We start from the raw sequence: 21,515 nt of genomic DNA on the forward strand, positions 1-21,515 counted from the left end.
CAATTAGGACTCCCCCCAACAAAATGCTTCTGCACAGCTAAGAAAGTCAACAAAATGAAAAGGCAGTCTACAGAATGGGTAAAAGTGTTTCCATACTTCATATCTGACTAATATCCAAATATAATAAACTCATGAAACTCAACAACAAAATAACAACACAATTTTAAAAGGGGGAAATAACAGAAATAAACATTCTTCCAAAGCAGACATAGAAATAAACAGGTACAAGAAAAGGTACTCAGGAGAAAGAGGCAAGATGGCAGAAGAGTAGGGAACCTCATTTAATCTGGTCACTTGAATTTAGCTGGATAACTACCAAACCATTCTGAATACCCAGGAATTCAGCCTGAGAGGTAAGAAAATATAGCTGGAACTCTACAAGTAGAAAAGCACTGCTTTTGCAAGGTAGGAGGTGTGGAGTTGTGAATCTGTGGGGACATATGGGAAGAAAAATGGAGGGGGGAAGGGATCCCCCATATGCTGGCTACTAAAAAGTGATAAAACACCAGAGCACAAAATCAGAACCCTCTGAAATCTGCTCAAATGAGAAGAATCCCTTTCTGAAAGGGGCTCAGGGGATGAAAAGGGCAGAATTCTAGATGGGTAACTGTGATCTCAGGATCCCAGGAGACACAGGATGAACAGGGATGCCTGAATTGGTAGAGTGCCCAAGCAGTGGAGCCAGGAAACTGGTTATGATCAGTGAGCCCAGGAGGGATTCATAGTTTGGGTTGTCGGGTGACCAGTCTTTGTCAGAGCACTCTGAAAAGGACTGGAATGTGTGGGCCATTTACCATCCTGTGGGAGGGCAAAACAGTTGTGGCCATGACCAGGCAATAGCTCTCAGGGTGGTGGTGGTCCTGGAAAGGACAGTAGGGCGGCACCCAGCCATGACCCAGGAGCAGTGGAGCAGGGTGCCTGCTTGCACAAGCCTGCAACTGCTGGCAGTCCCAAGGACACAAAGGGCAGGGGTGCTCACAGGTCCCTGGGATTTCCCCCCAGGAGGACTGCAGTGATGCACACAGCAAGAGTTTGCAGAGTTTGGCACACACAAAAATGAAAAATGTTTGTCCTAAAGGGTTTATTGAAGAGGGAAGGTCAACGATCTCTCAGATCTGGGCCAGAGATCATGGGCTTGACCATTTTTGCAGAAAACCTCTAGGGCACAAAAACCAGACAGACAATAAGCTTACACTGAGCCCAGACTCCTGACAAGGGGTGGGGCAAATCCATGAGTCAAGGAAATCAGAGAGGAAGCATAGCAGGGCCCCTCCCCTAGGGACAGATTGGAAGCACTTGTACAATACAACTTTATGGATTCCACAAGACTGTAAAACTCTAGCACCAGGGGAAAATAGTATCTTGAGCTACAAGTGTTTTCTCAAGACTCATTTATCTTTCAATCTAAACTGTCCCATTTCTTTTTTTTTTTTTTACCTTTTCCCCATTTCAACTAGATTCTTATCTTACCAACTTATGTTTTTAAGTTGCTTTATAACTTTTATTTTTTACATCTACATTTTATAGATATATGCTTCATTTTAGTCCTTTCATTCAATATATTTAGTTCTCTATCATATATATATATGTATATATATATATATGTGTGTGTGTGTGTGTGTGTGTATACACATACACACAGACATAAAAGTTTTGCTTTCTTTGCCATTTTGGGATGTATTATCTTCTAATGGAGAGACCAAAATTCAATAACGGAACAAGTGGATCACCCTGCACCCTATGATATTATAGTCTCCCTTCCCCATCCCCTTTTTTGTTGTTTTATTTCATGATGGTTTTGCTTGCTTTTCTGTGGTGGCTTCCAACCACTTTGGATTTTTCTGGTGTGTATTTTGCTTGGGTTGTTGATATTTTAGATTCTGCTCGTTGGTTTACCCATCCTTCTCAGGGAAAAATGACTAGAAGGAGAAATTCACAACAAAAGAAAGAATCAGAGGCAATGTTCTCTACCATAGAGGTAATCAATATGGATATAAGTAAGATGTCAGAGATGAATTCAGGATAGCAATTATAAAGTTAACAGCTAGGCTTGAAAAAAGCATAAATGACAATACAAAATCTCTAAGGGCAGAAATGAGATCAAATCAGACCGAACTTAAAAACACTATGAAGGAGATACAATCTAAATTGGATGCTCAAATGGCTAGGGGAAAGGAGGCAGAAGAGAAAATAAGTGATCTAGAGGACAGGCTGATGAGAAGGAAGGAAGCTGAAGAAAAGAGAGAAAGACACAAATAGCCCATGAAGAAAGGTGTCAAGCAATTAATGATGCCATGAAATGAACCAATGTCAGAATTACTGAGGTACACGATGGGGTGGAGAGAAAGAGGGCCAAAAGGTATATTTGATTAAATCATAGCTGAGAATATCCCTAATCTGGAGAGGGAAACAAAGTTTTCATGTCCAAGAGGCAGAGAGGATCTCTCCCAAAATCAATAAAAATAGACCAATACCCCAGCATATAATAGTGAAACTTGTAAATCTTAGAACCAAGGAAGCTATCCTGAGAGCATCTACAGGGAAGACATTTCTTATGTATGGAGGGAGGAACATGAGAATAACATCAGACCTGTCCACAGAGACCTGGCAAGCCAGAAAGAGCTGGGCAGGATATATTCAGTGTATTAAATGAGAAGAACATAAGCCAAGAATACTTTACCCATCCTGTCATTCTGAAAGGATGGAGAGATAAAGAGCTTCCAGGACCAGCAGAAACAGAAAGAATATGTGATGACCAAACCAGCCCAGCAAAAAATACTAAGGGGGATTCTACAAAAGAAAAAAAGACCACAAAAGTAATATAGACCAGAAATATAGAGACAATCTAGAGAGGCAGGGACTTTACAGGCAATATTATGGCACTAAATTAATTATCTTTCAATAGTTACTCTCAATGTGAATGGCCTAAATTCTCCCATGAAATGGCTCACGGTATGAAACTGGAAAAGAAGATAGGAACCGTCCATATGCTATCTACACAGACTCATTTTGAACCTAAAGACACCTCTAGATTGAAAGTAAGTGGATGGAGAACAATTTACTATGCCAATGTACCTCAAAAGAAAGCTGGAGTAGCAATTCTTATATCAGACAAATTAGATTTTAAACCAAAAACTGTAGTAAGAGATGTAGAGGGACACGATATCATACTTAACAGGCTTATCCAACAAGAAAATTAAACAATTGTCAATATCTATGTCTCCAACAAATAAACCAACTATTAACCAAAATAAAGAATCCATATTGATAATAATACATGAATAGTGTATGTAATAGAGTAATAGTAGGAATAATACATGAATAACACATGAATAGGAGACCTGAACACTCCACTCATAGCAATGGAAAGATCATCTAAGCAGAAGATGAACAAAGAAACAAGAGCTCTGAATGATGCATTGGACCAGATGGACTTCGTAGATATATACAGAATATTCTACCCTAAAACAACAGAATACTTATTCTTCTCAAGTACACATGGAATTTTCCCCAGAAGGGACCACATACTGAATCACAAATCAGGTCTCAACTGATACCAAAAAACTGAGATTATTCCTGGCATATTATCAGACCACAAAACTTTGAAACTGGAATTCAATCACAAGAAAAAAAATTGGAAAGAATTCAAACACTTGGAAGTTAAAGAGCATCTTGCTAAAGAATGAATGGATCGACCAGGAAATTAAAGCTTAAACAATTCATGGAAACTAATGAGAATGAAAACACGTCGGTCCAAAACCTATGAGATACTGCAAAGTTGGTCTTAAAGGAGAAATACATAGCCATCCAAGCATCTTTCAAAAAAGTAGAAAAAGCCCAAATGCACAAGGTAACCTTACACCCAAAGGAGCTGGAGAAAAAACAGCAAATAAGGCCTAAATCATGCAAGAGAAAACAAATAATAAAGATTAGAGCAGAGATCAGGAAAACAGAAACCAGAAAAACAATAGAACAGATCAACGAAACTAGAAGCTGGTTCTTTAAAAGAATAAGATAGATAAACCTCTGGTCAGACTTACCCAAAAGAAAAGGGAAAGGACCCAAATAAATAAAATCATAAAAGCAAAGGAAGAGATCATGGCTAACACCAAGGAAATAGAAACAATTATTAGAAATTATTACAAGCAACTGGAATGCCTGGGTGGCTCAGTGGGTTAAACCTCTGCCTTCGGCTCAGGTCATGGTCTCAGGGTCCTGAGACTGCTTCCCCCCATCCCCCGCCTGCCTCTCTGCCTACTTGTGATCTCTCTCTCTCAAATAAATGAATAAAATATTTTTAAAAAATTATTATCAGCAACTATATGCCAACAAATTAAGCAATCTGGAAGAAATGGATGCCTTCCTGGAAACTTCTAAACTACCAAGACTGAAAGAGGAAAAAAATAGACAATCTGAATAGACCAATAACCAGAAATGAAATTGAAGCAGTAATCAAAAACTCCCCCTCCCCAGAAAAACAAAAACAAAAACAAAAAAACAAGAGTCCAGGGCCAGATGGCTTCCCATGGGAATTCTACCAAACATTTAAAGAAGAAATAATAATTCTACCAAAGCTGTTTCAAAAAATAGAAACAGAAGGAAAACTTCCAAACTCATTTTATGAGGTCTGCATTACCCTGATCCTAAAACCAGACAAAAGACCACTTTGAAAAGGAGAATTACAGACTAATATCCCTGATGAACATGGATGCCAAAGTACTCAACAAGATCCTAGCCAATAGGATCCAACAGTACATTAAAAGATTAACCATAAATGACTCTTAATCTCACAAAACAAACTGGGGGTTTCTGGGGGGAGGTGGGATTGGGAGAGGGGGAGCGGGCTATGGACATTGGGGAGGGGAGGCGAACCATAAGAGACTATGGACTCTGAAAAACAACCTGAGGGTTTTGAAGGGTCAGGGGTGGGAGGTTGGGGGAACAGGTGGTGGGTAATGGGGAGGGCACGTTTTGCATGGAGCACTGGGTGTTGTGCAAAAAGAATGAATACTGTTACGCTGAAAAAATAAATAAAATGGAAAAAAGAAAAGATTATTCATCACGACCAGGTGGGATTTATTCCTAGGATGCAAGAGTGGTTCAACACTCACATATAAACCAAAATGATAAATCACGTTAATAAAGGAAAGGACAAGAACCATATGATCCTCTCAATCGATGCAGAAAAAGCATTTGACAAAATACAGCATCATTTCCTGATTAAAACTCTTCAGAGTGTAGGGATATAGGGAACATATCTCAATATCATAAAAAGCCATCTATGAAAAGCCCACAGCAAATCTCTCTCTTTCAGGTAAGCTTTCAGCTTTTCCCTTAAGATCAGGAACATGATAGGAGAATCTCACTCTTACCTCTTTTATTCAAAATAGTACTAGAAGTCCTAGCCTCAGCAATCAGACAACAAAAAGAAATAAAAGACTTTCAAATTGGCAAAGAAGAAGTCAAACTCTCTCTTTGCAGATGTCATGACTTTATGTAGAAAACTCAGAAGACTCCACCCCAAAATTACTAGAACTCATACAGCAATTCAGCAATGTGGCAGGATACAAAATCAATGCACAGAAATCAGTTGCATTTCTATACACTAACAATGTAACAGTAGAAAGAGAAATTAAGGAATTGATTCCCTTTACAAAGACATCAAAAACAATAAGATACCTGGTAATAAACCTAACCAAAAAGGTAAAGGATCTATATTCAAGAAACTATAGAGCACTTATGAAAGAAATGGAGGAGGACACAAAGAGATGGAAAAACATTCCATGCTCATGGATTGGGAGAATAATGTTAAAATGTCTATGCTGCCCAGAGCAATCTACACTTTCAATATCATTCCTATTAAAATACCGTTGTCATTTTTCAAAGATCTGGAACAAACAATCCCAAAATTTGTGCAGAATCTGAAAAGACCCCGAATCATCACGGGTATGTTGAAAAAGAAAACCAAAGCAGGGAAGGGCATCACAATGCCTGACTTCAAACTGTATTACAGGGGCACCTGGGTGGCTCAGCGGGTTAAAGCCTCTGCCTTCAGCTCAGGTCATGATCCCAGGGTCCTGGGATCGAGCCCCGCATCAGGCTCTCTGCTTGGCTGGGAGCCTGCTTCCTCCCCTCTCTCTCTCTCTGCCTGCCTCTCTGCCTACTTGTGATCTCTATCTGTCAAATAAATAAATCTTAAAAACAAAAACAAAAAAAAACAAACTGTATTACAAAGCCGTGGTCACAAAACAGCATGGTATGGGCACAAAAGCAGGCACATGACCAGTGGAAGCAAGAAATGGACCCTTAACTCTATGGTCAACTAATCTTTTACAAAGCAGGAAAGAATATCCAATGGAAAAAGGACAGTCCTTTTAATAAATGATGTTGGGAAAACTGTACAGACACATGCAGAAGAATGAAACTGGACCATTCTCCTACACCATACACAAAGATAAACTGAAAATGGAAGAAAGACTTAAACATGAGACAGGAACCTATCAATATCCTATAGGAGAACATGGGCAGCAATTCCTTTGACCTCAGCCACAGCACCTTCTTGCTAGACACATCTCTAAAGGCAAGGGCAACAAAATAAAAAAATGAATTCTTGGAACTTCATCAAGATAAAATCTTCTGCAAGGCAAAGGAAACAGTCAACAAAACTAAAAGGCAACCTACAGAATGCAAGAAGACTTTCACAAATGACATAGCAGATAAAGGTCTGGTATCCAAGGTCTTTATAGATCAACACCCAAAAAACAAATAATCCAGTCAAGAAATTGGCAGAAGACATGAACAGACACTTCTCCAAAGAAGACATATAGATGGCCAACAGAGACTTTGAAAAAATGCTCCTTATCACTTGGCATCACCAAGATACAAATCAAAACCACAATGAGATACCACCTTACACCAGTTAAAATAGCTAAAATTAGTAAGACAGGGAGCAACAAATATTGGCAAGGATTAGAGAAAGGGGAATCCGCTTACACTGTTGGTGGGAATGCAAGCTGGTTCAGCCACTCTGAAAAACAGTATGGAGGTTCCTCAAAAATTTGAAAATAGAGCTACCCTATTACCCAGAAATTGTACTACTGGGCATTTGCCCCAAAGATATAGATGTAGTGGAAAAAAGGGGCACATGCACCCCAATGTTCATAGCAGCAACATTCACAATAGCCAAACTGTGGAAGGAGCCAAGATGCCCTTCAACGGATGAAAGGATAAAGAAGATGTGGTTCATATATACAATGGACTACTACTTACCATTTACGTGACTAGGATGAAACTGTAGGGTATTATGCTAAGTGAAATAAGTCAATCAGAGAAAGACAATTATCATATGGTTTCACTCATATGTAGAATATAAGAAACAGTGCAGAGGACCACAAGCAAAGGGAGGGAAAACTGAATGGGAAGAAATCAGAGGAGACAAACCATGAGAGATTCTTAAGTATGGGAAACAAACTGAGGGTTGCTGAAGGGGAAGGGAATTGGGGGAAAGAGTCACTGGGCGATGGGCATTAAGGAGGGCACATGATATGATGAGCACTGAGTGTTGCACATAGCTGATGAATCACTGAATACTACATCAAGAACTGTAGATGTACTATACGTTGGCTAATTGAATTTAAATAATAGAAAAAAGAAAAGGTACTCAACATTATCCAAGAAATACAAATCAAACCACAATGAAATATCACATTTTAGAATGTACATTGTCAAAAGGATAAGATATAAGTGTTGGCAAAGATGTGGAGAAAGAGATCATTTTTATGCTATTGGTAGGAATGGAATCTGGTACAGTCATTATGAAGAATAGTATGTAATGTCCTCAAAAAATTAAAAGTAGAACTACCATATGATCCAGCATTCCCACTCCTGGGCATATATCCAAAGGAATTGAAATCAGTATCTCAGAAAAACGTCTTCATACCTATGGTCACTCCAGCATATTCAAAATAGCCAAGACATGGAAACAACCCATGTCCATCAGTGGATAAAGTAGATGTAGTATAGGCATACAATGGAATAGTCAGACATTGGAAAGAAGGATATCTTGTCATTTGTGACAATCTGGATGAGTTTGGAGTCAGAATTGCAAGTGAAATAATCCAGATAGAGAATGACAAATACTATATGGTTTCACTTATATGTAAAAGTTTTTAAAAAGTAAAACTCGTAAAAACAGAGATGAGAAGATAAGGGAACAGAAGAAAAGAGACTGGTAGTTACTAGACAGTAAGGATGGGGCACTTGGGTTCCCCCAGCTGTCTAGGACACTACCAAAGATAATCAATTCTCTCTTACAGTATACATAGTAGTGAGGAAGGAGTTCCATGATGATGATAAGGAAGAGATCACAAGAGTGGCAGAAAGGATTCTCAAAGGGCATAAAATGGATTCAGTTCTCACTGATGCATTATAAACTCCATCTGCAAGCCCACACATGAGCTGCTGGAAACCAGTGGGTCTTAAAGCCTGGAATTTTAAAAATCAGCAGGCTGGGCTATAGGAGAGCTTGAAGGGCAACTGCAAACTGAGACCCCACCTTTAAATATCCAGTTTAGTGAGATTAAGAGTCATTTATGGTTTGTCTCCCTCAGGGTGGGAGGTTGGGGCAACCTGAGGGTTTTGAAGGGTCAGGGGTGGGAGGTTGGGGGAACAGGTGGTGGGTAATGGGGAGGGCACGTTTTGCATGGAGCACTGGGTGTTGTGCAAAAAGAATGAATACTGTTACGCTGAAAAAATAAATAAAATGGAAAAAAAATAAATAAATAAAAAATAAATAAATATCCAGTTTAGCAAACAGCCCATGGACATACAGCTTGGTAGCAACAGTTTGAAAGCTGTCAAGGGCTAATGGGAGGGAGGGTTAGTTACTGATGTCAGAGTTTGCTGAGGGACTTCTCCTAGAAGAAGGAGCAAGCAGGTGCCGTTTTCCCCATCCCCTACCCCTCAGCATAAACACACTGCCACCAGTGGAAACCAGCACTGCAGGCATTCACTACTTAACTGTCTTACACCAAGCCCCAATCCCTCCAGCCAGGCTATTATTCAGAACAGAAAAAGAGTTTCTCAGACAAACAAAAATTAAAGGAGTTCATGACCACCAAACCAGCCCTACAAGAAATATTAAAGAGGGCTCTTTGAGTGGAAAATCTGTTAAGATAAGCTTTCTATTAAAAAAATCAGTCAAGAGATTAACAAAATAAAATAATGTAAAATGTGATTCCTTATATCTAAATTGTGGGTAGGAGAGGTGTAATGGGTTCAAATTTCTGTGACCATCAACTTAATATAGACTGCTACATACAGAAGGTGTTCTAACCATAAATCAAAAACCACTAATAGTTTTGTTTCTAGCCACTGAGGCATGCAGATTCAGTGTTGCAACCCAGCAGGAAAATGTGGCCTTCGTTTATAAAAGAGACTTGCATAATGTTTGAGATAATAGCAAAATACATTTGGGAGACTCTTCAGCTCCTGGTCAATAGGCCCAATGGTACCTACTGTTTTCAGGCTGCACAATGACCAGGTGTACTACATGAATGAGAAGATCCTGAAGTTGGCCAACATCTCTGGGGACAACCTGGTGTCAAGGGGCACCTCACTAAGACTCACAAGATCCAGTTGCACATCACAGTTGTGGATTACCTTGCATCCTATGCCAAGCATAAAGTGTGAATAAAGCCTGGAGAAGAGCAGTTCCTCCCATATGGGAACCATGCGTTGAAATCTAGACTGAGTTGAATCACTAAAAATACTTGTCACCAAGTAGAGGCGGTATATTCTATGGCAGACATCCCTTTGAATTTTGGGGGTGCAGCAAAGTCTGCACAAGACTGCAGGAAAGCTGACCCCATGGTAATTCTGGTATTTCATCAGGCAGACATTAGGGAATATGTGCAGCATGAAGAGACAGTGGCTTAAAATGATATCATTGTAAGGACTTAGGCTATGTGGAAGGATCTTGTTTTGTTTCCTGTATCTGTGTAGGCTCTAGTATAATGTTGAATTCCATCAACAATGTAACTTCTTTAAGGAATTCTTAGTTTAATATTATCTCTATTATGGAGGTATGTAGGCTAGACTGTTATGCAGAAATGGCTCAAAAATGACATTTCAGATCTTTGTGTTTGTGACTAAATAGAATACTGCATTTTATATTTGAATCAGAAAGTTTTGGTGATTCAGGGGGGGCGGTTTAGGTAAGCCTTGTGGTGGGTATTAAGGAGAGCATATATTGCATGGAGCACTGGGTGTGGTGCATAAACAATGAATCTTGGACACTGAAAAAATAAAATGAAAAGAAAAAAGAAAAAACCAGTTTATTATTGATGTACTACACCCTGGCTAATTGTTTTTAAATAAAATAAAAGTTTAAAAAAAGAATAGCTTATTGTTATCTGTGACAACACTGTTTTCCAAACTCATAAGAACACAATGGATTTCTTCATTATTTATTAATATGATGAAAATTACATATTGCCATATCAGAATTATAGGCCACATATAGGATTTTATAGATGAAATTTGGATAAAATAATAATAGCAGCAGGGACACCTGGGTGGCTCAGTCAGGTAAGTATCAGACTCTTGACTTCAGTTCAGGTCATGATCTCAGGATCCTGAGACTGAGCCCCGCAAGTGCTCTGCACTCAGCCCAAAGTCTGCTTGAGATCTCTGTCTCCCTCTCCTTCTGTGCCTCCCCTTGCTCATGCTAAATAAATAAATAATAAAATCTTTAAAAATAATAATAACGGCAATTTGTTCTGCTAACTCTTTATACAATAGGTGTTGTGTGGAAGAAAAACTTGGAGTCAAACCCCAGTTCTAACACCTACCAGCTATATGGTCTCAGAGGAGTCATTAAACTTTAATAAGCTTAATTTTCTTCTTCTGTTTCAAAAAACAGATTTAATAATCTACCTAAGAATGGTTTTTAGAATTAGAAATCACGTTTATAAAGCACTTAGCACAGTGCCTGGCAAATGATCGGTGTCAAATAAATGGTAAGAATCATTTATATATTGCATATACTAGGTATTTCCATTACTAAGACTAAGATCTTATGAGTATAGTTTAATTATATATCTTGGTTCTTGAACTTTCTTTTATTTAGATGGTTATATAAATAACCATCCCAGGCTAATGTTATTTTAAGTTAAGACATCACTTTGATGTCTTAAAACGTGTCCCTTATGAACCTTTACTTACCTGATTGAGCTGAGCTAGACAGAAGGCACCAATCAGAGACACTGAAATAAGCACCTCCACCCTCCCCCATGAAAGCCAAAAATTATTTTTGGAATTAAAAAAATGTTTTTTTAAAAATGAAAAAATTCCACTGTTTTAAAAAAGTGCTTATGTTACAAAAAGTCTTTAATTAATATTCTGCTTAAATTCAAAAAAGAACACAAATAGATATACAAAGAATAAAGAGAAAGAACCCAAGTATAACACTAAAGTAAATCAGCAAAACATGAGAGAGCAAGAGAAAAAAGGATCAGAGAAAAACTACATAAACAACCACAAAATAAGTAACAAAATAGCAATAAGTACAAATACAAATGTAATGATTTTGAATGTAAATGAACCAAACATACTAACCCCAAAACACAGAGTGACAGAATGGATAAAAAACAAACAAACAAACAAAAAACCTTTCTCCACATCCTCTCCAGCATCTGTCTACAATAGCCAGACTATGGAAAGAACCTAGATGTCCATCAACAGATGAATGGATAAAGAAGATGTGGTATATATACACAATGGAATACTATGCAGCCATCAAAAGAAATGAAATCTTGCCATTTGCGACGACATGGATGGAACTAGAGCGTATCATGCTTAGTGAAATAAGTCAATCGGAGAAAGACAACTATCATATGATCTCCCTGATATGAGGACATGGAGAAGCAACATGGGGGGGTAGGGGGATAGGAGAAGAATAAATGAAACAAGATGGGATTGGGAGGGAGACAAACCATAAATGACTCTTAATCTCACAAAACAAACTGGGGGTTCCTGGGGGGAGGTGGGATTGGGAGAGGGGGAGCGGGCTATGGACATTGGGGAGGGGAGGCGAACCATAAGAGACTATGGACTCTGAAAAACAACCTGAGGGTTTTGAAGGGTCAGGGGTGGGAGGTTGGGGCAACCTGAGGGTTTTGAAGGGTCAAGGGTGGGAGGTTGGGGGAACAGGTGGTGGGTAATGGGGAGGGCACGTTTTGCATGGAGCACTGGGTGTTGTGCAAAAAGAATGTTTTTTTTTTATTAATAAAATTAAAAAAAAAAAAACCAAACAAACAAAAAACCAAGACCCAAGTATATGCTGTTTATAAGAGACTCATTTTAGACCTAAAGATATTTGCAGATTGAAAGTGAGGGGATGGGGGAAAAAAATCAATTGTGCAAATGGATGTCAAAAGAATGATGAAGCTACAATATTTATGTCAGACAAGATAGACTTTAAAACAAGGACTGTAACAAGAGACAAAAAAAAGACTATATAATTATAAAAGGAATACTCCAACAAGATCTAACAATTGTAAATATTTATACCCTCAACACAGGAGCACTCAAATACAAAAAACAGTTAATAACAAACATAAAGGAACTACTAATAATATTATAATAATAGCAGGTGATTTTAAGCCCCTACTTGTATCATCTAAACAGAAAATCAAAAAGGAAGGAATGGCTTTGAATGACATACTGGACCAGGTGGACTTAACAGATAGCAGAATTATCTACAATAGCAAAACTATGGAAACAGCCCAAGTGTCCATCAACTGATAAATGAATAAAGAAATGTAATTATATGTAATTATATGTGTGTGTACACATACACACACACACACACACACACACACACACACACACACACACACACCATGGAATATTATTTGGCCATAAAAAAGAATGAAATCTTACCATTTGCAATGATATCAATGGATCTAGAGAGTATTATACAAAGCAAAATAAATCCATCAGAGAAAGACAAGTACCATATGATTTCACTCACATGTGGAATTTAAGAAACAAAAGAAACAAAGGGGGAAAGAGAGAAAAGGAAAACCAAGAAAAAGACTCTTACCTATAGAGAATAAACTGATGGTTACCAGAAGGGAGGGGGGCAGGTAGATAGGTGATAGGGATTAAGGAGGGCACTTGTGATGAACACTGGATGATGTCTCAATCACTATATTGTACATCTGAAACTAATATTATACTGTATGTTAACTAACTGGAATTTTAAAACTTTTAAGAATTATAAGGAAATACATGTATGGTAATATGTTGCATATATAAAAAAAAATCTGCTTATAAGTAGATCCATGAAGTTCAAACCCATGTTGTTCAAGACCCAATTGTTAAAGAAATTAGGAAGATAGCAAATAAATGATCTAATTTTACACCTCAAGGAACTAGAAAAAATTAAGGCCAAACATAGCAGAAATAAGGCAATAATAAAGGTAAGAAAGAAAATAGATGAAATAGAGACCAGAAAAACAACAGAAGAAATCAAGAAACACTAGGTTTTTCTGAAAGATTGACAAAACTGTAGAAAGACTAATGAAGAAAAAACAAGAATAATAAAATCAGAAATGAAAGAGAAGCAATTACAACTGACAGTGCAGAAATCCACAGGATCGTAAGAGATACTATGAGCAACTATAAGCCAACAAATTAGATAAATAGAAGAAATGAGTAAGTCCCTAGAATTATACAACCCACCAAGACTGATGCAGGGAGAGACAGAAAATCTGAGAGACCAATAACAAGTAAGGATACTAAAATAGTAATCAAAAACCTCCCAACACAGAAAATCCCACAACCAGATGGTTTAAGTGGTAAATCATATAAAATATTTAAAGAAAAACTAATGCCAATCATTCTCAAACTCTTTCAAAAATTTGAGGAGGAAAGAGCACTTCCAAACTCATTGTAGGAGTCTAGTAGTACTTGATTCCAAATGCCAGATATAGACAGTATAAGAAAATTACAGACTAATCTTTCTGATGAATATGACGCAAAAACTGACAACAAAGTATTAGCAAACCAAATTCAAGAACTCATTAAAAGGATCATACACTATGACCAAGTGCAAGCTATCCCTGGGATGCAAGGATAGTTCATCATACATGAATCAATAATTGTGATATATCACAATTCATTTAATAGAATGAAAAATAGAAATCATATGATCCCCTTAGTAGATGCAGAAAAGGCATTTGACAAAATCCAACATCCTTTCATTATAAAAACCCTCAACAGCTTATGCAGAGAAGTTTAGGTATAGAAGGCACATAAGTCATCATATGACAAACCCACAGCTAACATTATACTTAGTGAAGAAAAATGTAAAACTTTTCCACCAGGATCAGGAACAATACACATGTACCCATAGTCAACATAGTACTGGAAGTCCTAGCTAGAGCAATCAGGCAAGAAAGAAATAAAAGGCATCCAAATAGGAAAGAAAGTATTAAAATTTTCACTATTTACAGAAGATAAGATTTTGTACAGTTGACTCTTGAGCACTATGGCTTGAATTTCATGGGTCCACTTACATGCAGATTTTTTTTATAAATGCAGTGATACAAATGTATTTTCTCTTTCTGGTGATTTTCTCAATATTTTCTTTTCTCTGCTTTATTGTAAGAATACAGCACATTATATATATACATATATATATATAACATACAATATATGTATTAATTAGCTGTTTATATTATCAGTAAGACTTCTGATCACAGCAGGCCATTAATAATTAAATTTTGGGGGAGTCAAAAGTTATACACAGATTTTTGATTGCACAGGGGTTTGATGTCCCAACACTTCACTGTTCAGTGTCAACTGTACATTGAAAATTCCCAAAACTAAAAAGTGTGGAATATGATCAATGAATTTAGTAAAGTTGCAGGATATAAAATCGATACATAGAAGTAAGTTACAGTTCTGTATGCCAATAGTGAAACATCTGAAAAACAAAAAAAGTAAACTATCCTATCTACGATGCTTTGAAAATCATAAAACACCTAGGAGAAAATTTAACTGAGGATGTAAAAAATATGTATAATTAAAACTACAAGAAGTGGTTGAAAGAAATTGAAGAGGATACAAACAAATGGAAGGAAATCCATGTTTATGAGTCAGAAGAGTCAATATTATTTAAATGACCATGCTACCCAGAACTATCTATAGATTCAATGCAATCTTTATCAAAATTCCAATATAATTTTTCACAGAAATAGATACAACAATCCTACAATTTGTATGGAACTATAAAAGAACTCTAATAGCAAAGCAATCATGAGAAAGAAGAGGCATCACCCTTTCTGATTCAAACTATACTACAAAACTATAGTGAATAAAACAGTATGGTGTGGCATAAAAATATACATAGGTCAATGGAATAGAAAATGCAGAATTAAACCTCTTTATATATGGTCCTCTAATATTTGACAAGAGAGACAAGAACATCCAATGGGGGGCACTCGGGGGGGCTCAGTTAAGCCTCTGCCTTTGGTTTAGGTCATGGTCTCAGAGTCCTGGCATAGAGTACCACATCAGGCTCTCTGCTCAGCAGGGAGCCTGCTTCCCCCTACCCTCTGCCTGCCTCTCTGCCTACTTGTGAACTCTCTGTCAAATAAATCAATAAAATCTTAAAAAAAAAAAATCCACAATGGGTAAATTACCATCTCTTCAACAATGGTGCAGGAAAACTAGATAAACACATTAAACAAAATGAAATCATACCCCTAACTTACACATCTCACAAAAATTAACTCAAGATGGATCAAAGATTTAAACATAAGATCTGATATTTTCAAACTCCTAAAAGAAAACATAGAAAAAAAAGAGCTCCCTAACATTGGTCTGGCAAGGATTTTTTTGGATTTAATAACAAAAGCACAAGCAACAAAAGAAAATATCAGTAAATGGGTCTATATCAAACTTAAAAATTTCTACACTGCGAAAGAAATAATTAACATGAGTGACATTACCAAGATGGTGACATAAGTCATTCTTGACTTTGCTCTCCCTCATAAGAAGGACAAATACCAGTGAGAAAAATCCTAAAACATGGAGATGAGGCTAAAGCACTACAGGAGAGACCACTTTAGAACAAGAGAAGTGGCTACACACTGACAACAACGCCCCTTCCTCAGGCCAGTGCAGCACCCTACTTAGAAGTCTCTTCTAAGTCTATCATTCCTCCATTGGGGTGAAATAAAAGACCCCAGGGTGGACATTGAACTCCCTAGCATTATGAGTCACTTATTAGGAATCCCTAATACCGTCTGGCCCAATGAGGATTGCAAGGGAACATGAAGAGTTTGACCACTGGGAAACTGACTGTGATGGGAAATTGAAGTGGGACTTGCAGCAACCAACTCTCAGATCGAGGCAGACTGATTTCCTATCTGTAGTGCCCAAGTTGTAGGCTCAACCATAAGTTTTGCTAATCTGTACAGCCCAGAAACACTCAAGCAGAGAGTCTAGCAGGTAGATCTTTGATCTGCTTAGCAGAGCAAAGCAAGTGGTCCTATTCAGTCAGAAAACTTGCAGAATGGGTTAGCATGAGTCAAGATCACAAAGAGCCTTTCTGGCCACGGAGCTGGTTCTCCCTGTGCCTGTGCAGGAAACTAATTTGTAGCTCTTCCCACTGCTGAATATGGCCTTAAGTCCAACTGACCAGGGAACCTAACCATACCACATGGAAAGCCATGTAGCCCACCCAACAGCCCTGCTTATAGCGGCACTTGAACAGAGAGTACACCCCATGGCTTTTCCTGTCTGCAGAGCAAAACCAGTGGTCCTGTCTCACCATTGAATTCAGTACACAGTCTTGGCTGATTCAGGTCCCCAAACAAAATGCAGTAATAAAGGAAATGAAGGGGAAATGGTTTAAGGCATACAGAAAACAAATATAAACTTGACAAGTTCTCCCTTAATAGTACTTAAACTCTCCAATCAAAAGACAGATAGATTTAAAGAAAACTGCATAATCATCTATATGCTATGTATAAGAGATTCATTTTACATGCAAAGACATAAATAGATTGAAAGTGAAGGGATGGAACTCTATGTAAATATTAACCAAGAGAGCTAAAGTAGTGTGATAATCAATTTTATGTGTTGACTTGGCTAATAAATGCCCAGATACCTGGTAAAACACAATTTCTGGGGGTGTCTGTGAGGGTGTCTCTGGAAGAGATTTTCATTTAAACCAATAGCCTAAGATCACCCTCATTAATGTGGGTGCACATCCTCCAAGACACTGAGGGCCTAAGTAGAAGAAAAAGATGGAGAAAAGGTGAATTTGCTTTCTCAATTTGAACTTTGATATCCATCTTCTCCTGCCCTTGGACATTAGTACTCGAGGTTCTAGGGAGTTCAGACTTAGACTGGGACTTACACCACCATCCACAGCCTCCCAGTTCTGAGGCCTTTGGCCAAAGACTGAATTACACCCCTAGTTTTCTCAGTTCTCCACTTACAGATAGTATATCATGGGACTCCTTGGCCTTCATAACTGCATGTGCCAATTATTATAATAAATCTCCTTTTATATACCTATATCTGTATCTATCTATCTATATATATATCTATATTCCTATTTTTTCTGTTTCTCTGGAGAACCCTAATATAGGTATCTTTATTAATATCAGACAAGATAGATTTAAAGTTAAAAAAATGTTGCAAGTGACAAAGAATCACATTATATATTGGCAAAAGGGTCATTCATCAAGGATATATAAGAACTATGAACATAAGCACACACACAAAAGAGGGCCAAAATATATGAAACAAGCAGATAAAAGATCCACAAATAAATATAGGATTTAAACAATTCTATACACAAATTGGACATGACAAATGGCATTTATGAAACCCACAGCTAATGTTCTAAATGGTAAAATAGTGAAAGATTTCTGCATTAGAACAGGAACAAGACAAAAATGTATGGTTTTTTTGTTTTTTTGTTTTTTTTTTTTTAAAGATTTTATTTATTTGACAGAGAGAGACCACAAGCAGACAGAGAGGCAGGCAGAGAGAGAGGGGGGGAAGCAGGCTCGCTGCCGAGCAGAGAGCCCGATGTGGGACTCGATCCCAGGACCCTGAGATCATGACCTGAGCCGAAGGCAGCGGCCCAACCCACTGAGCCACCCAGGCGCCCCAAAAATGTATGTTTTTTACCAGTACCATTCAACATTGTACTGGAAGTCTGAGCAAGAACAGTTAGAAAATAAAAAGAAATAAAAGGCATCCAAATTGGAAAAGGAGTAAAACTATCTTTATTCACAGATGACACGTTCATATATTTAGAAAATCCCAAAGATGCCACATAGAAATTAAATTTAGCAAAGTTTCAGGATTGAAGATCAGCATGCAAAATCAATTGTATTTCTAAAACCAGCAACGAGTAATTTGAAAATGAAATTTAATAAAAATTCCATCATAATAAATCAGAAAAAATAAAACACATAGAAATAATATTACCCAAGAATTATACACTGAAAACTATCAAATATTGCTATAACAAACTAAATAAGACCTAAATAAAATGGAAAGGTATCTGAGTTCATGAATTGGGGGACTTAATATTATTAAGATGGCAATACTTCCCAAGGTGATCTACAGATTAAGTGCATTCTCTAAGAAACTCCCAAAGGCCTATTTGAAAAAAATAAAAAAATTTGATCCTACATTTGTATTTAGATGCAAGAGGTCTAAAAGAGCCAAAGTGATGTTGAAAAAGACAAAATTTAAGAACTCACACTTCCCCACACATACTACAAAGCAAAAATAAATCAAAACAGTGTGATATTCACATGTAAATAGACATATACAACAGTGGAATACAATTGAGAGCACAGAAATAAACCCATACATGAGGTTGACTGTTTTTGACTAAGGTACCATACAATTCAGTGGAAAAAGAAGAGCTTCTTCAACAAACAATGTTGGGACAACTCAATTTCCACAGGCCAAAAAAAAAAAAAAAAAAAGTTGTATATATCACTACTTCACATCATATACAAAAATTAACTCAAAATGTATCAATGACCTAAATATAAGAGCTAAAACCATAAAGCTCTTCGAAGAAAGCAGAAGGATAAGTCTCTATTATCTTAGATTTGGCAACTGATTCTCAGATATTGACACTAAGAGCACAGCAACAAAATAATAAACAGACAAACTGAGCTTTAAAAAATTATTTTTAGGCATCAAAGGGCATTTTCAAGAAAGTGAAAAGACAACCTATAGAACAAGAGGAAATATTTGTAAACCAGATGTCTGACAAAACCTCCAGAATATATAAAGAACCTCCACAAATCAGCAACAAAAGGACAAAAAACCCAATTATAAACAGGGTGAAGGAGATGAACACACATTTTTTCCAAAGAAGATATACAAATGACCAATAAGCACATAAAAAATGCTTAACATCTTCAGTAATTAGAGAAATGTAAATCAAAATCACAATAAGATTCATTTCATACCTACTAGAATCATTATAATTAAACGAACAAAGAAAACAAGTGTTGGCAAGAATGTGTATCCTTCTATATTGCTGGTGGAAATATAAAATGGTGCAGCCACTGTGGAAAACAGTAGGGCAGTTACTCAAAAAAGCTAAAATTAGAATTCTCATATGATCCAGCCTTTACACAAGGAAATGGAGTTCTGACACATCATAGATGAAACTTAAAAACATTATACTGGGGGTGCCTGGGTGGCTCAGTGGGTTAAGCCTCTGCCTTCGGCTCAGGTCATGATCTCAGGGTCCTGGGATCGAGCTCCGCATCAGGCTCTCTGCTTAGTGGGGAGCCTCCTTCTCCCTCTCTCTCTCTCTGCCTGCCTCTTTACCTGCTTGTGATATCTCTCTGTCAAATAAATAAAATAAAATAAAATAAAAAACATCATGTTAAGTGGTATAGGCCAGATAAAAAAGGACGAATGTTGTATGATTTCACTTATATGAAATATAATAGGCATGTTTATAGAGATAGAAAATAAATTAGAATTTATTAGGGGCTAGATAGGGGCAGAAATGGGAGTTACTGCTTAATGAATTTCTTTTTAGGGTGAAGAAAAGTTGTGGAAATAGAGGTGGTGATGGTTCCATAACATTGTAAATGTCCTCAAAGCTACTGAATTGTACACTTAAAAGATGATTAAGGGGTGCCTGGGTGGCTCAGTGGGTTAAAGCCTCTGCCTTCAGCTCAGGTCATGATCCCAGGGTCCTGGGATCAAGCCCCACATCAGGCTCTCTGCTCCTGCTTCCGCACTCCCTCTGCCTGCCTCTCTGCCTACTTGTGATCTCTCTCTGTCAAATGGATGAATAAAATCTTTAAAAAAAAATCTAGCTAAAATTTTATTTATGCCACAAATCATCTTCTGTTCTGCTGTACCCTGAATTTTTGGCATGATATGTTAAAAATTCATAATGCCAAATACTGATAAGTGATGGAGGCAAAGTTATCACTTCCCTCTTATACAGATCTTAGTTGAAATAAACTCTGGGTAATGTAATGTAAACTCACCAAATTATTTTTTACATACTGGTCAATATATTTCCATATTATGTGATGACTGACCAAGGAGATATCTTCAAATTAAAAAATGTACTCTCTTCATTTATTTATAATTATACCATGGGAAAACACACTCACATTTCTACCTTATAAAACAGAAAATCTTTTTACCTTGATATTCTCTTGACACTTGGTAAGTTTGTTTTTTAGTCTTATTTTGTAATTTCTCTTCTACAGCAGCATCCTTAATGACAAAATTTATAATAAGTAATTCAAATTACCTATCTTGAAACTCTAATTACTTTCTCTCAGAGCAAGAATTTTTACTCATATCTACAATGTCACTGCATAACTGTTTTATTTTTATATCCTGAATGCATCAAATAAAAACATAAGAACAATTAATGGATGTGAAAGGAATTTGGGAACACTTACCAAGCTATATTGTGATTCTCCTCATAAATAATTCCAAATAAATCATTTTAATAATGATTAGGATTCTACTTTAGGTTTTTATTTTAGTCTGATTAAGTTTCTAGTCTAACTCAAATAACTCATGAAATTATTTTTAAGTCACTTTAATAAATTCTATGATAAAAGTATATTATAGATATATGTCAAATATATGCAGTCTTTTTTATCATTTCTCTTTTTCCCCAACATTTTTAAGAATTTCCTAATCAAATATTGTTTTAACAAAAATAATTCTGATAATTTTCTAGGCCTTTTTTAAGGTATATAAAACCATTTCAAAAGAACAATGTTTTCACAATTACCTTTATATAAAAATACTTTTTCTAAATGAATTTTCTAGAAATGAAAATTTCCATATCTCAGCCAGGAATTGCGTATATTTTACCATTAAAACTCTAATCTATGTCACAACTTCTTTGTCAATATGGCTAGAATTTTTTGTTAAAATATTACTCTGATTCTCAAATATTAATTTAAACATCC

At 36.8% G+C, this 21,515-nt stretch overlaps 1 protein-coding gene and 1 pseudogene across 1 annotated transcript in view; one reads left to right on the forward strand and one right to left on the reverse strand.

Moving 5' to 3' along the window:
• Positions 1–21,515, reverse strand: part of CCDC7 (coiled-coil domain containing 7) — a 387,945-nt gene that overhangs the window by 229,909 nt on the left and 136,521 nt on the right. Inside the window, exon 9 of the mRNA XM_046011852.1 lies at positions 20,730–20,802. Coding sequence (XP_045867808.1) covers positions 20,730–20,802 — 73 coding nt within the window. The remainder of the gene's footprint in view (positions 1–20,729; positions 20,803–21,515) is intronic.
• On the forward strand, positions 9,412–9,936 carry LOC123945916 (annotated as a pseudogene).

This window comes from Meles meles, chromosome 7 (genome assembly GCF_922984935.1).
Source record: "Meles meles chromosome 7, mMelMel3.1 paternal haplotype, whole genome shotgun sequence".
NCBI classification, from domain to species: domain Eukaryota; kingdom Metazoa; phylum Chordata; class Mammalia; order Carnivora; family Mustelidae; genus Meles; species Meles meles.